The sequence below is a fragment of the Pelophylax lessonae genome (genome assembly GCF_965119305.1).
Source record: "Pelophylax lessonae genome assembly, chromosome: 4".
Classification (NCBI taxonomy): Eukaryota; Metazoa; Chordata; class Amphibia; order Anura; family Ranidae; genus Pelophylax; species Pelophylax lessonae.
The window spans coordinates 232,574,070-232,592,003 of NC_138771.1; the positions used below are offsets into that span (position 1 = coordinate 232,574,070).

The 17,934-nt window shown below is 37.8% G+C and overlaps 1 protein-coding gene across 9 annotated transcripts in view; it reads right to left on the reverse strand.

Moving 5' to 3' along the window:
- Positions 1-17,934, reverse strand: part of FOXP2 (forkhead box P2) — a 285,057-nt gene that overhangs the window by 179,967 nt on the left and 87,156 nt on the right. For all 9 annotated transcript variants that reach the window (XM_082257104.1, XM_082257105.1, XM_082257107.1 and 6 more), the window contains exon 3: positions 11,529-11,618. In XM_082257104.1, coding sequence (XP_082113230.1) covers positions 11,529-11,618 — 90 coding nt within the window. The remainder of the gene's footprint in view (positions 1-11,528; positions 11,619-17,934) is intronic.

Consider the following 17,934-nt stretch of genomic DNA (forward strand, 5'->3'; position numbering starts at 1 on the left):
TGGTATGTGAGGGGGATTACATAACTCCTTTGGACGCAGCTGTGACCCCATGCATTTAACCCAGCTAATTTAATCCAGGCACCAAGTAAATCCATTCTTAGTTTCTAAACCAGAAAATGTTCTGTTTAGATAAATCTTTGCTATGCTTACCTATGGATATTTTTGTGATATGTATCCTCCCAGATATTACCCATAGATTGTAATTTATTAGATGCAGGACTATAAAGTATCCCTGCCAAATTCTTATACAGATATACTGAATATATCCTTGTGGAATTTATTTCATAATTATGACAGTTATATATGTGCATACATTTTCTAAGCTGTACCCATTGGCATAGAATATTTTTTCGGGATACCTTTACTATTACTTTTTTTATTAATTCTGGCTATTTTATATTATAGTTTGGGCATACCATCTTTGGGATATACATTTCTTAGCTTCCTTCTTGCTCTAGTACCTGCCCAGGGAGACTACTACACATGCGTTGTTTCGTCCAGGCAAGGTGAATGTGCTTTTGTATCACTACATACTGTATATGCAAGAAAAGCCTCTCATGGTATTGCTTATATTATATTTAGATTTTTGTATAAAGGCATTTTGCTAATGATATATTCTTTTATTTAAGTAGTGATACCTGTTAATCTTTTCTCTCCATTTGTGTGTCTTGAGGAAGCAGACCAGCGAAACACGTTGACGCACAAGGATTCACTCACTCATTATCATGTAACAAAACTGTAAACCTACTTTTTGGCATGTCAGCCATTTACTGCATATATGTAATTCTATATGCTTTTAGCAGATTTTTGCTTTTTGTATATGTGTCGTTTATCCTTGTTCAGTAATAAAATGATAGATTTTATATAAATTATGCAGTCCAGTTTGCCTTTAAAGTCCAAACCAAAGCCCCCCACCCTTGTTTTCATTTTGTGTAAAAATTATCCTTATAATGGTTCCAGGGTGATTCTGAGGCAAGTTGAAAGCAATATGTCTAAACCTCTTTATAGGTAAAGCAAAGGTCTAAGACCTTGCTCCTTGGCTCAGTTCAACTTGTCTAATCTCATTCATCCTGTCACATTTTCTATTAAAATAATTGCTTTAAAACATTTAATATCAGCACTTTATATAGTATAACATGTGTAATAACCAGTGTGACAAAAGCTTGAGGGCAAGCAGAAGAAAAATACCACCTCTTCTGTCTTTACTTGCCCAACTGTAGCAAAGCAGAAGAGGAACCACAAGCAATAATGGATGGAGTTATAGCAGACTATCAGCAGACTAATAATGGATTAAAAAAATATATTAATACTATTTTGGTCAATCCTTTTAAAATAAATGTGTTCTAGAATAAAAATATCCACAGTGGCAAATATATAAACATTAGTAAAATCTGTGGCAGTACCGTTCATGCATGATTTGCATCTAAAATATCTGAAAATAAGCACCTCTATCAAATATTTGAAGAGCACAACAAGGTACTGTATCTTGAAAATTAATTTTAAAAATATGTGGCTAATACTACTAATATAGGTTGTTTGTGGTCTTCTAGACTAAACTCCAAGTAACTTTTGCTGCTTCCTTCATGGGGAGATATCAACACTGTATATTTTTTTTAACATGAACACCAAAATGGTAATATAATTGGTCTACCCAACTTAACAAATAGGATTCAGCCCTCCAAAATTAGCCTATACATTAAATTGGGCAATTCTGCCAAAAATGTCTTTAAAAATAGATAAAAGTACAAATGTATGCTTGCTTCCATTGCAACAGCCATTCTATAATGTGACAGTGTTTGCTGATTATACATGAGCACAGAAAGTCAAAAGGCAAACCTTCAAGCATAACAACCATATGTTATGGTATCCAGATCTCCTCCAGCTGTGGACAACAAGGACTGTAGCCTGATCCATATCCTGCCTCTTTACAATACTTATATGTGAGATTTCATTTTTGTCCTGAATTTTGGGTACCATTAGATGACGAATGCAGATGGTATTGGTAGCAGTTTTGTGTGGTTAGTGCTTTCCTGAGCAGAAGATTTCTGCTTTGCAAGAGCTTTAAGGGGAACCCCAGGTTTAGTCGATCTAGAATAGCTCCAGCCAATGTTTATTTTAGAAAGGTTATATGTAAGTGCTTCCCTTAAAGTGTGCCTGAATACATGCAACTCTTTAAAAGGATAAGTTCACTTTTCCAGAAAAAAATAATAAATGCACATATTTTGCAGAAAATATGAATTTATTATTTTTCCTGCAGGTGCCTGGAAAATATTGCACCCCTGATCAGTTGATCAGGGGTGCAATGTCAAGCTCTTGCAGACAAGCCCTGCAGCTTTCCCCATATGGGCTGTCTGTTTGAAAGCTGCAAGGCCTGTGAATGAACCATGACAATCTCAATTTACAGGATGTAACATTTTAGAAGTACATAGAGAATATGGCTGCTGATTGAAAAAAAAAAAAACTATCTTTACGGGTCAGATCAATAACATAAATCTATAATTTATAGATTAATACAATCCTAAATGCATTCGAAATCTTAAAGGGTAACTCCATTTTTGTGGAAAGAAAAATAAAAAACAATATAGCATATGTAATTATAGACCATCCATATTTTTTATTTAAAATTACCTTTCAGTTTAAAACTGTAGCACTGTCATTTTCTGTATAATTCAATGCAATATGACAAGCTGGAGGCATTGGGCAAAGAACACTGTACTAAAGTAGAAGTTCAGGTTTTAGGCATTATTTGCACTTTTATGCAAGATCTGCTTTAATAAGCAGCATAAGCCACAAAAATATATTTTTACTTGGTAACTTCTGTACGATAGTTGTACCAGTATAAAAAAAAAGTGAAGTGTACTCCAAGTGTGAATACTACCCAGCTGTTGTAATGAAAAATCCAATTACTTTATCGCACGTCAACCTTGGGTAACTAGGGCTCCCTTTACACCTAGGTGATTTGAATAGTGGGTGGAATCACTATGATTTTGTCTGTGATTCCAGAATTGCGTGAAAATGTGGGGCGCTTTTGCGATGCAATTACTTGTTGATGGTACCCAAATTGCAGTGCTATTTTGCCAAGGATAACATGCGATAAATTGCACTGCAATCGCATCAAAATCGCAACACGTGACACTGTCGCCCAAAAGAAGCCCCTGCTCCTTTTTGAGGGACATGCATTGCGCATTGTGCATTTTGATTGTGCCACGATTTATCACGCAACAAACGCAGAAAAGTCGCACCAAGATTGGGATGCCTTTAACAAGTGATGGCATCGCAAACACATTTCCTACATTTTCTGGCAATTCCACCCATGATTTAAATCGCCTAGGTGTGAATGGAGCCTAAAAAGTACAGATAGAGTACACAAATTTAAAATGTATGAATAACCATACTATATAGATATGATCCATCATCTATTTTTCTATTTATCTACTGATGTATGTATGTATGTTGAAAGTGCTATGTTTTTGTTGAAGCAAATGAAAAATAACCATGAATTTTCCCATTAGTGTTGTAACATGCATCCTAGTTATGTTCATGTAATACTTCTTAATGTACATCTCTTAAGTAAAATTATCAGAAAAAAATTCATAGTCTTACTTAAAACACATTCTGCCAGGATTAGTTTGCATTGGTGATGTGCTAATGGGTACTCAAGTCACAAGTGGAATGTGATCACTGAACATTTCATAATCAACATTATTCTGCACAATGGCTTAGAGGACATGAAGTACTGGGCAAAGCGCTTCAATCTACATATATGAGAAAGAAAAAAAAAAGAAAGAAAATAAATGCAATTGTGTATTAGGATACAGTTTGTGAATATATGTGTAATCTAAATATCCCCATTTAGTCAAAAACCTGTATTAAAATCGAGAATGTGTATATATATATATATGTATATATATATATATATATATATATATATTGTATCTTCCTAAATATTTAAAAAAAATATTTGTAACAAATTTAGTAAATCATCTTTCTCCAAAGAACATATATATTTAAAAGCAGGAAAAATGATAGCAGGTTAACCCTGCTAAGATGGAAAGCTAATGCACTTTCTCCTAAGCACTTCCCATTCATTACAGTAAAATGCTTTTTTTTTTCTTCTTTTTTTTTAATGTCACTATTTCTTCGTAACTAGTATTCTGGGAATACAAATTTATGTATTCAAACCACTACCATATTAAAGCCTTATAGGAACCAATAAAAGCTAAAATGTATAGGGTGTAGAATGGTGTCATCTCTAAACAAGGAAACACTATGGGGGAGATTTAACTAAATCTGCAGAGTGCAAAATCTGGAGCAGTTCTGAATAGAAGTCAAAGCAATAATCACAAACCAGGCGCTCCTGGGATGTCTGTAGGGTGGAGGGATAGACGTAAGCCTGTGAGGCTCCCCAGTGGTTGTTCTGTTAGCCAACTAGTGGCGCAGTAAAGAGATTCTCACCCAGGGCAGCCATAGGAAAAAATCCAGTCCAGAAGTCAAAAGCAATAATCACAAATCTGGTGCTCCTGGGGTGCCTTTAGGGTGGAGGGATAGAAGTAAGCCTGTGAGGCTCCCCAGTGCTTTTTCTGCTGCTAGCCAACAAGCATAGGAAGGGTGCTGATATGGACAAAAGTACATAAGGAAGGCAGCGCATGAACCACACCGGGATGCAATGGATAAGGAAGTCAGGTGAACATCCAGTATAGAAAGGGTTAACATTTTATTGGTATTGATAACCGAAAAACAAAGTACATAAAATGCTTACATCCCCCTGGGCTGGAGTGGACAAGGGCACCTGGCAGCAAGTAACACGAGTACGAGGAGGTCAGTCTCCCAGGACTGCTGAGCAGTGTGTGCACAAAGCCAGAAACCAGCTGGCGCGAGGATGAAAGGACTCCGCTGTAGTTCCGTAGCGGGGACATCAGCCGGACAGGCGCCACTTGTGGGGAAATACCAGGAACCAGGGTGGAACACAAGCTATATGGTTGCCATGACTACATGTTTCACGCTCTGCACTTTATCAAGTCATCAGGTTGACTTGATAAAGCGCACAGCGCGAAACATGTAGTCATGGCAACTATATAGCTTGTGTTCCACCCTGGTTCCTGGTATTTCCCCACAAGTGGCGCCTGTCCGGCTGATGTCACCGCTACGGAACTACAGCGGAGTCCTTTCATCCTTGCGCCAGCTGGTTTCCGGCTTTGTGCACACACTGCTCAGCAGTCCTGGGAGACTGACCTCCTTGCACTCGTGTTGCTTGCTGTCAGGTGCCCTTGTCCACTCCAGCCCAGGGGGATGTAAGCATTCTATGTACTTTTTTTTTCGGTTATCAATACCAATAAACTGTTAACCCTTTCTATACTGGATGTTCACCTGACTTCCTTATCCATTGCATCCTGGTGTGGTTCATGCGCTGCCTTCCTCATGTACTTCAGTTCTGAATAGAAACCAATCAGCTGTCAGGTTTTTTTAGTCAAAGCTTAATTGAGCAAACTGAAGTTAAAAGCGGATTGGCTACCATGGCCAGCTGCACCAGATTCTGAGTTCTCCAGATTTAGTAAATCTCCCCCCAATGGGACAAAAGTAAGCATAGGGAAGAAAGGCTCTGGGGACTTAGGTAGTTGATAACAGTTTTCTTAATGTACTAAATTAATATTTTACAAATACACCAAATGCATTAAATAAAATAATGTCTTTGGGAAACTTACTTCATGCTCAGAACATTATAATTTTTGTATAAGACTACATAATGAGTCAGTGAATTTTACTTAAATATCAGCTAGGCAACATAATTACATAAAACAAGATAAGTACTTTATATTGCAGTGACCAAAATTTCAAAATCAAAGTGTAAATACAAATCTTTAACTAGAGTAAAATCTGAAAATAGCATCTTCAGTGAGTTAACAAACTGGATTAATTCTACGTTACACTAATATTTGACTGATGCAGTGCCCGTAAAGAGTAACCATGCCTCTGCTGAATAGTGTGGTGTGTTGTTTCTACAGTATATGACCAAGTCATAGTGGATGGATTTCCAATAGAATACACTAAAAAAGTCTGTCTCACATCACAAAATACACTAAAAAGGTCTTTCTTTTAAATCTTTAAAAAAAAAATAAAAAAAAAAAAGGCTGGGTTCACACTTGTGCTATGTGTGAAACAGCATGATTCCTATGTAGGTTCCCGCATCGCACCTGAATTGCCAGCGGTTCACACTGATATCTGCAAACCGCTGTCAATGTAAAGTTAATGACACCCCCAGATCGGTTCGCAGATCACAGTACGATCTGTGAAATGGTGCAGAAATTGGATCGTGTAGGTTCGAACACCCATGCGATTTGATTGCAGTACAGACCAAAAAAAGGGTCCTGCACCATTTTGATGCAAATGTGATGCAATTTCAGCCTTTCAGTTTGTATGGCTGAATTCACATCGCACAGATATCGCATGTGATCTGCACAGCAATGTGGTGTGAATCACATGCGATTTCTGTGATCGCAGCCTAAAGCTGAAGTGTGGGTGAAAACTTTATTGGGACATTAGCTAGGTACGAATAAGGTACCTCCAATAATATGTGCCCCTCTAGTGGCTTGGCTCAGGTGCCCCCACAGCAAGTGGCTTGCTTTGGGGGCATGCAATAGGAGGGAGGGGCCAGGAGCACTGAAGAGGGACATGAGAAGAGAAGGATCTGGGCTTCTCTGTGTAAAACCACTTCACAGGGCAGGAAAGTAAAATATTTTTGTTATTTTATTAGAAAAAAAGAGACTTTAAATCACTTTAACTGAACTAGCTCAAGCTAGAAGCTATCTGCCTACATTGAACAGCTGCACCAGATTTTTCACTCTCCAGTTTAAATAAATCCCCCCCCCCCAAATGTGTCTATAAGCCAACTGCTACTGGGAATCAGTCATCAAAACCAAAATTGGTAAAATAGATAACGATATTATTAATGAAACAGAGATGAAAATAGATCTAAATATAAGTATAAATAAAAACAAAATAAAATATAGATCTAACTAGAATAATCCTGGAGGTAATGCAATATATTAAATAAATGATAGCTATCACTAAATGCACGTTCACATGCTGCCAACTCTGTTACAGATGGGGGGTTCAGGGTCAAACTAAAACACATAAAGCACAGGAAGGCACAACAAAGCCCTATATTGCAGTTAATCATTTATTAGCAGGGCACACATAAAATAATCTCATATTGAAAAACAAACTCACAGGTGTAAATGGGAGAAGGCACTTGTATGAGTGAGTTCTGTTCTCATGCACAATGAAAAATATCCAGCTTTAGTCTAATGTTGCCGATGCAGGTATGCCAGCACTGCTATGGATTTCAGATCTCCCATCTTCCTCCTCTCCACAGACTGCAAAGCACTCTGAGATGTGTCCTGGAGCAAAGTCTGTCCCTTACTCAACCTTAAACAATTAGAGGCAGGCTTTGCGGTCTGTGGACATTAGCAAGATAGGAAATTGGGTGTCCATAGGAGTGCTGGCATCCCTACACTGGCATTGGTACAGTGGCTGTGCCCCAGTACGAATGTTTGTTAGCGTCTACTGCATTACCGGCAACATTGGACTTTTCTCACAGCTCCTGAGGACAGGACTTCTTCATACACATGCCTTCTCCCATTTACACTTGTGAGTTTGTTTCTTATTGTGTGTTTATTATATGTGTGCTCTACCAATAAAAGATCCCCTGCTTGCAGACTGTAGTATGTAGTATATCTAATTAATGAAACCAAGTAGATAAATGTTATGGTGATGTACCCCACCCTTAAGGCCATGAGCCACATCTCTAATGTACAGTACATTGTGCTCTCCTGGAGTTAGTAGGAGACCTGTGCCTTTCTGGGGGGGGGGGGGGTGACAGGTAAACAGTGCTCTTAAAAATGGGTCATATAAGTTGGCTGGTAAAGCCTTAACCAGTTTAATTCCAGGGATATGCAATACATAGTCATTTATCATTAGTAATTTTTTTTAAACCGATTTTAGCATTACCGTATTATGCTTACGCAGGTAACTTAAAACTAGTGTGAAAAGAATTCCTATAACTTTGTTGGGAACACTACAGAAATGCTCCAGACAGATTCCCTGATATCATAATAAGGTTTTAGCAGCTTCTTAAGAATCACAAAAATACAGAAGTAGAGTAGTGGTTCCTGAGCAAATGCCACCAATATATATGTTTTCCTCTTAGATAAATATTCATACTGCAATATTAAAAGATAATCTGCATGCATGCTCTAAACTAATGAGCACTACCAAAAATAACAATAATATATGTATTCCCACCTGTTCAAGAAATTCTATGAGCTATGAATAAAATCTAACAGGACATAAAAGCAGTGTTACATGAAAACCTTGCAATCAATCGCAAGTCCGTTATCCAACTACACTTGAATGTTAAAACATGATACTTGGATGTACAAGGTTACAGCACAGCATTGCTCTTTGCACTGTATTATTAAATAAGCCATGTTATGATTTAAACCTTTTAGAGCCAATAAATAAAGGATAAAGACACCAAACACATTCTAATAAATCTGAAAATAAATCAATTGATTTATAAAGAGTGACATGTCTTCACACTTAAAAGTCAATAAAAGAGGAATTAATTTACAGAAACATGTTCTTAGCCAAGTGTCCTTTCGTACCCATACCTTCCAATCAACCTGATCTTTTCTGTCACTTTTCCACTTGCAGGATAATTGAACACTGCCAACACATGCCACATGAAAACAGTACACTGAAAGCGGTTTTAAACTCAATACCAAAAATGTAAGATATTGCAGCTTACCAATCATTAGATGTGGTGGCTGCATATATTTTCTTTTTTTTCCAGGCCTTTCTCTCTCTGTTGCCACCTGGTAATCTGGCCAGTAACACACCTCCTGTATTAGAGTTCCCCCCACTCTGGATGAAGGAGCACAGGTGGCACCTTTCGACAGCAGCATTGTTAATCTTATGGAGGGGAGTGTTAGATGTACTAGCAGATTTAAATACACCAACACATTGAAGCTAAAATTCAGCTAATACTTTATGAGCTGTTACAGCGATGGGTTTTGTTTTTTTGGGATAACGTTTTTAGTAAAACAAATAAAAACTGATCTTTATAAGTGAGCCTGCCAGTGTTAATGGTTCGTCTCATCCCTGTAACTGATACATCTGGAGGAGAGCTTGCTCTTTTGAAAAACAACAGATCTACTGGCAAGATTACCAAGTGAAAACAAAGGAAAGCCTAAAAAAGAAAACAAATGCGGCCAACACATTTAAGAATTGGTAAGCTGTAATATAAAAAATGTTTGCTTTTGAGCTTATTACCGCCTTAAGTATTTATAAATGTCAGAATAATTCTGCTACCTGCTCTCAAAAGGAGGACCTAACAGTTTTGTCCATGCCCCTAACAAAACTCAATGTAGAATTAAAGCAATCTGAAGAAAACTTAATAGAAGATATGTGTTCAACTAGAACCCATTGTGGAAACGAATATATTGCTTAAAAAGCACATTTTTATATATAAATTTAGTATCAGGACTTTTTTAGGTCTGTAAAACATGAAAAATAAACCAGCCAAAAGCATGCTGCCATACATTACATCTATCATTTTGCTTTTTTCTTACAATATCACTTTATTCATAGAAAAATCCTTCCAGAGATAATAAATTAAACATTCAAAGTTCAATTTGTGCCAGTGCAGAGTATTCTCCACTTCATAGAGGGGGAAAACAGGTACACTTCTCTGACAGCAGTTTTATGCTGTCCTTCGGGAGACAGTTCTTCACTTACTCTCTGTATTATTTAAAACCAAAGTTATGAATTAAGATGTTGCCAAAAGCAAGTTGAGTATACTGGAGTGACTACTCAGCTGCGGGTAAAAATTGAAATTTTTATGTCTAAAGCATTTTTTTTGTAATAAAACGTTAGATACAATGGGAAGCTACCTTTTCAGAGCCCAAATAATGTATCGAAAACAAAGCACAGACAGTTGGTTTGAGAACTCCAAGGATCATCTATCAAATACTCAGTACTCACGATAAATAAATCTGTACCAGGACACCATAAAAGGTTAAAATATGTTGCTAAACTAAGGTAGCACACATTTTCTATAAGATGTTAGGGCTTATTCACATGAACGCAGAGCCCTGTGCAGTTTGATGAGTTGTTTGGTTATCTATTTGTACTAGCTTGTAGCTGCATACAGGCAGCCCATATAAGTGAAACAGCAGCCCTACAGACTCACTCATGCAGCAGAGTCTGGCAGGTATACAGGGATGGATGCACAGCAATGAATGCATTGGCTTTGCGTTGGGAGCTGTGCACCCATCCCTGTCAAACTCGGCTGTGCGAGTGAGTCTGTATTAGCTGCTCCAAACAAGGATTAGTAATAAAGCTTCAGTGGAGACACATTTTTCTCATGAGAACTCTTACAGGAGTGAATTGCCCTTCCTAGGGCTAGATTTCTCCTCACTTCCTGTTGTCTCTCTCCGTTTGTAAGTAGGAGTTGTTTGTAAGTCGGATGTTTGTAACCCGAGGACCGCCTGTACACTCACTTACATAAGCTGCCTGCACACAGCTCAATGCAAGAACCAATAAGATTTTAAAAAATGTCTCTTTACCCTGTACAGGCATCTGCGCCTATGTGAATAAGCCCTTAGGTAAAAATAGTTTTATTCATAGCAATTCATTTTAAATCATTTATTGTTTGGGCCTTCTGTAATTGGTTGATGTTTTCCTAAATATGATAAATGCCCTTAAGCCAGCCATAGTTGGATCAAATCCCGGGCAGTTCAGCAGGGACCAGCTGAGATGCGATCAATTTATGGGCAGGCTGGTTGTACTGTAGTTGATCCTTTGGTCAGTTTCAGAACAACCAGCCTATTGAATTGTTTCATGCAATTACTGCTGGCAGTTATAGTCGCCAGCAATTATTATTGTGTTTTGTCGGCAGGGAAGGCTCCCAGCTGGCAAAACACACAATAGTGCTGCGGGAGGGATTCCCCCCATCAACACTGACTGTGTTGATTGGAGAATCAAGCAATTTTCTTTGCTTCCACCCTTGATGGAAGGATATAAAATAGCATAATCCGTGGGCCTTTAAGCTAGTATCTTACAAAGCACCTGCATTTGTTGAGATTGTTTTACAAAAACAAAACTGTCAACTGCTTATTGTTCCTCCATGTAGTAAAATATAGTTCTGTGCTCCTTATCTCCAGTTTTTGTGGGGCCAAAATCTGTAATATAAGATTTTTCTTACTGTTGAATATTGACCATGTAAAAATAACGATGTTCAGAGTGTTATTGGAGCTAAACAACAAATGTACATATTACAGCATACATGTGGACGAGGCAGGCATATGTGCATTTGTACAGTAGTTTGAAGATGGTATATTTTCCTAAATTTCCATCAAATATAAGACTCTCATATATATTGGTCAAAATAGAATATATATATATATATATATATATATATATATATATATATATATATATATACTGTATATAATATAAAAAACACATACCTGCAGTGGTCTTTGTTTTTCGCTGTTCTTTGGAGACTTTAGTCCACTTGTTTGTTGCTGTAAAAGAAGTTGCCTTGCTGCTTGAAGAGCCTAGAAATCCAAAAAAAAAAAAAAAACACATATAGGAATGGCTTTACAAAAATAACAGTCAAGTATAAACAATATTACGGTTAACAAAAAAATATATATGTTACAAAAAGTAGTATAATAAACTTTTCTACCCTTGCTCTTGATGTTGACAGTATACATTTGCACTTGATAAATGCAGGTTACACATCAAGATCAATTTCTAAACACATGGGCTAACAAAGGAAAATTTTCTCAGGTATATACTACAACATACTAAATTCGACCTGGTTGCAAAATTATGCGCTCTGGAAGACCTTTCTTTCTTCTCGTTTTGTAGCACAGTCAAAGAAAAAATGTATGAAGAAAAATATGTAGGCCATTGTTGACACCTCATTTTTGAAATGCTAGTTGCCTGGCAATCAAGAGATTTTAATACTCTATTATCTAATACAAGTATGCAGATCAGGAGTTCTAAATTTAGTTTGAACTGCTGCATGTTTCTTCTTTGTAATCAAATTAAGCTCTATAACAATTGTGTGGCAGTAAAAAGCTTATAGGAAAAACAGCAACTGCATGTTTTGTTTTACAAATTTTACAGTTGGCTTTGGTACACTATATGCTGTAGAATTGATTCAGATGGATCTCTTCTAAATGCTGCCAAAAAAATCTAACAGATGTATAACACACTTCCACACACATAATATACATATTATATTACAGCACACAGATTGAATATCCACACACATTACACGTAGAAGAATATTTTTAGGATTTTTTATTTTTAGTTTTTTTAAAAAAAGTTTATAACACATCACCTTTTTATTTATTAGCCTTATACATACAACAGAAATTATTATATAGACTAAAATGACTTTACAGAAAATCTAGATTTTAACATTTGTGTAAATATTTTGGGACACACAAATTGAGACAACCATTCTTAAATTCTCCAGGTCCCCTGGTTTCAGAAAACAAAATCTGGACAAAGTCTGGATTTTTAAATGCATAAAGTACATTTTAACATGTATGTGAAATTGTTCCAGAAGTGAAAGGGTTTAGGAAACCCTGTCGTAACAACAAAAATTAAATTACCCTTCCCCTTTGTATTAGTAGCCCACTGATACTTCAGTTATTGTGCCCGTAAATATCATATGTGGATATTAACCACATGAAATGATCAATTGTAACTACACACTGCTAGGCATATCCCCCATGAATAGGAGTGTATACATCAGGTCTCCAAATTTTCCAAGCAAAGGGCCAGTTTACTGTCCTTCAACAAACACATAAAATCAGAGAAATATATCAGATGGAAGACATTCTTGCCTCTGTAAAGCACAGAGAATAGCAGATTCAAAAAATCTGGTTTTATTGGATTGATTATACCCTTTCCTCCACCTATTTATCAGATCTTACCTCCTAAACAATGTACAAGTTTTCTAATTTTATCTAGACACAGTCTCTGTCTTTAGCAGCCGAGGTAGACCGTTGGGTCCAAATACAGGCCTGCTCTCAGGGTAATGACGTCTACTTCAACCACCTCCTGATGGCGCGAGTTGTAGAGTTTAGACTGTGGGGAGGTTTCTTGCCCAATTCCCTACCCCTATAACCTCCCCCCTTTTTTGTAACCCCAATAGGACCATGATAAGTATCCTGGTTATATTCTAAATTTGAAAGAAGAATTCGCTCTATAGATCTGTACCTGTGTAGTTCATTCTACTCTATTGTTGCATCCCCAATGTTAGGATCAATGTTTGCCATTTTTGACTGTTTGGGTATGAAGGTATTTTAATTTCTGTTTGAAGTTATTGGCTTCACTTTGCATCTTCTGCAAGTTTCTCAGAAACACTGATCTTTGGATCACTGCTGCAGCCAATTGCATAAAAAATCAATTTAAAAAGACATATGTCGTCGCCTGCAATTTATTAATGTGAAACAATTTCCAACACTTGATGAAAACCTTATATTTCTCTTAATATCTAACTATAACATCTTTTAGGCACAACACTTTCACAATTAACATTTTGATTTTGCCACCCTTTTATACACAAAATGATCTCAACCAATCGAACACACTTTCTCAGAACAGTAATTTTCACTTCCTGGCTATACAAATACCAGCATGGAAAACCAGCATTCAATCAGCCATTGTCTGTAAGCAAGGATCTGTGTATTCTGACAAGGTGGGTAGTTGAATGAAAAAGAAAAAAAAAAAAAACTCACCGTGTATAGTTGTGTTCAACATAATAGCAGTGTGTTTAAAAAAGTGAGTAATGCTCAAAATCCTTATAATACTGTAGCTTTTATTTCCATACATGCAAATTCATTGGGAACACTGCACAGTCTATTCTAAATCAAAACATGAAGAAAAATGTTTCAAATTTGTTATGACTTCACAAAAAGTGAAGAAAAAGGAATATTAGACCTTTTTTAAAAAAAAGCAGTGTCTGCATTTTTCTTTACAAATTCAAACATTTACTGTATAAACTTAAAAATGTTTGAAGATTTAGCTTTCCTGTGAATCATTGAATGAATATTTAGTTGTATACCCACTATTTCTGAAAACCGCTTCACATCTGTGTTGCATGGAGTCGGCCAACTTCTGGCACCTGTGAACAGGTATTCTAGAGCCCAGGACGATTGAATTACATTCCACAATTCCTCTGCATTTCTTAGTTTTGCATTAGAAACAGTATTTTTTATGCCAACCCACAAGTTTTCTTTTGGATTAAGGTATGGGGATTGGGCTGAACACTCCATAACGTTAATCTTGTTGGTCTGGAAACAAGATGCTGCTCACTTACTGGCATGTTTGGGGTCGTTGTCTTGTTAAAACACCCATTTCAAGAGCATTTCCTCTTCTGCAAAAGGCAACATGACCTTTTCAAGTATTTTGATGTATTCAAACTGAACCATGATCACTGGTATGCGATAATAGGCCCAACACCGTAGTATGAGAAACATCCCCATATGATGCTTGTGCCACCACGCTTCATGGTTTTCAGTGTACTGAGGCTTGAATTAGGTGTCCAAGAAAGAACAATCTTACTTTCATCAGTCCACAAAATGTTGTGTCATTTCTCTTTAGGCCAGCCAATGTGTTCTTTGGCAAATTGTAACCACTTCAGTACATGTCTTTTTTTTAAACAATGGGACTTTGCGGGGGGCTTCCTGCCGATAGCTTGGATTCACATAGGCGTCTTCTAATTGTTACAGAACTACAGGTAACTTTACACCTTCTTTCATCACCTTGAAGATGATCATTAGCTGAGTCTTTGCCATTTTGGCTGTTCTTCCATCAATTTGAACGGTAGTTTTTTTGTTTTCTTCGATTTCTTTCTGGTTTTGGTTGCCATTTTAAAGCATGTGAGATAATTTTAGCTGAGCAGCCAATCAGTTTCTGCACTTCTTTATACAGTATATTACCAAAAGTATTGGGACGTCTGCATTTACAAGCACATAAACTTTAATGGCATCCCAGTCTTAGCCCGTACGTTTCAATATTGAGTTGGCCCACCCTTTGCAGCTAGAAGAGCTTAAGCTCTTCTGGGTAGGCTGTCCACAGGGTTTAGGAGTGTGTCTATGGGAATGTTTAACCATTCTTCTAGAAGGGCATTTGTGAGGTCAGGCACTGATGTGGACGAGAAGGCTCAGCTTGCAGTCTCCACGCTAATTCATCCCAAAGGTGTTCTATCAGGTGGAGGTCAGACAGGTTCCTCCACCCCAAACTCGCTCATCCTTGTGTTTATGGACCTTGCTTTGTGCACTGGTGCGCAGTCATGTTGGAACAGGAAAGGGCCATCCAAAACTGTTCCTAAGAATTTGGGAGCATAAAATGGTCCAAAATGTCTTGGTATGCTGACGTCTTAAGAGTTCCCTTCACTGGAACTAAGGGGCCAAGCCCAACCCCTGAAAAACATCCCCACACCATAATCACTCCTCCACCAAATGATTTGGACCAGTGCAAAAAGCAAGGTCCATAAAGACATGGATGAGTGAGTTTTGGGTGGAGGAATTTTCCTAACCTGCACAAAGTTCTGACCTCAACCCAATAGAATACCTTTGGGATGAATTAGAGGGGAGACTGCAAGCCAAGCCCTTCTCATCCATCATCAGTGCCTGACCTCACAAATGCGCTTCTGGAAGAATGGTCAAACATTCCCATAGACACACTCCTAAACCTTGTGGACAGCCTTTGCTGAAGAGTTGAAGCGGTTATAGTTACAAAGGGTGGGCCAACTCAATATTTCTACGGACTAAGACTGGGATGCTATTAAAGTTCATGTGCGTGTAAAGGTAGGTGTCCCAATACTTTTGACAATATAGTTTATGTTTTCCCCTCTCTAATCAACTTTTAAATCAAAGTAAGCTGTTCTTTTGAACAATATATCTGGAAAGACCCACTTTACTCAGATTTTCAGAGAGAACTGCACTATAACCAGCATGTACAACATTTGCTGCCATCATTCTTAAATAAGGGCCATCTGTTTGACACCTGCTTTTTCACAAACTGAATGATCTCACTAATTGAACTCCACACTGCTATTATTTTGAACACACCCCTTTCAATTAATGATTCAATTACACAGAATCAGCAGCATGCATGTCATGACTGTTGGGTCTGTTGGTTTTCTATTACTCTACTACACCTAATAGTAAATTATTTGCCATGTAGAAATATAATTTATACCAAAAGCAGTGATTGATCTGGTTAGTGATGTTGGGCTGCTATTATTTTAAACACAACTGTACATCCTGTCTAAAGCTCCAAGCACCCTATCACTTTAAGGCATCATGGCCACACAGTACCAGTTCCACCTAATCAGGTTTGCAAACTGCAACCAATAGGGAGCAGGCTTTGAGCTGTAACTTACATGCATTCTCGTACCAGTCTTTTTGGGTACACGTCTGCATAGATAAGCTCCTCTAGCTTCAAGGAGCTTTTAGGCTTTCAGCATTTGGATACAAAGCAGCTGATGTTAAAGTTCTGCTGTGATTCCATAAAGCGCCTGAAAATTCAAAAAGTTTTCTATTTGCAGCTTACAAATGCATGCAAATGTACTTATGCTTGTGCTTAGTCTAATTACATCTTAAACAGTGTATTCCACAATATCCAAATTCCTACAGTCCTACATGTTTGTGTAGTTTATTCACGTCTTGAGAGAAAAGTGGCAATGCACATTAATAATTCTGTAGGGCAGGGTTCTCCAAACTTTCTAAACAAACGGCCAGTTTAATGTCCTTGAGACTTTAGGGGGGCTGGACTATGGCTATTGGGAGTAGAAAAGGTTACAACATCAGTGGAGGAAAAACAATGCCCCATCTTTGGTGTCAGTGGGAGGTGTTCTGTCCCATCATTGGTGTTTTTTGCCCCATTTTCGGTGTCATTGGGAGAAATTGTGTCCCATCGTTGGTGTCAGTGGAGGGAATTATGCCCCACTGTTGGTACCAGTGGATAAAATAGTGGTCCAGATAAAAGCAAACAAAGGGCCACATCTGGCTCCTGGGCCGCAATTTGGAGACCATTGTTGTAGGGGGTTTTTATGCTATTTTATTAAGTGTTTAGATCAGTATCTACTACATATGGCACTGTTTGATAGCAACGCAGCTCTCTCTCTTCTCATATTTGGGGTCGCAACTCTGCATCAACTTCGAGAAGAAATACTGTGGACTAATAATTTTGGACTCTGGACTATGAACTACACAGATCAAGCCATATTAACAGAGGGAGAACAGGAAATCAATGATACATTCATATGTTCTCCTAAGGTTAACATTAACTAATGTTAGGCTTTGTTCACATTCGCATACAGAAGATCATGAATCAGAATCTGCTGTTCATAGCATGGTTTCACTGTGAAGAACACCTATCCCTCCACCCCACATAAAGCACACTCAAAAACATTAGGGGAAGGAAACCCCGACACTGCAGTTGTGGTGAAACTACAAACCCCAAAAGGCACTGCAAGACTAACAGCCACAGGCATAACTTCTAGAGGCAGAGACCTGATGGGATTTGTAGTTTCACAACAGCTGGAGCATCTAGCCTGCACTACATAGTAAAGCTAACAAAAAATCAATATTGAGTTGGCCCACCCATTGTAGCTATAGAAGCTTCAACTCTTCTGGGAAGGCTATCCACAAGATTTAGGAGTGTGTCTATGGGAATATTTGACCATTCTTCCAGAAGCGCATTTGTGAGGTCAGGCACTGATGTTTCTGATGATGAGTCTGTGCTATAATTCATCCCAAAGGTGTTCTATCAGGTTGAGGTCAGGACTCTGTGCAGGCCAGTCAAGTTCCTCCACCCCAAACTCACTCATTCATGTCTTTATGG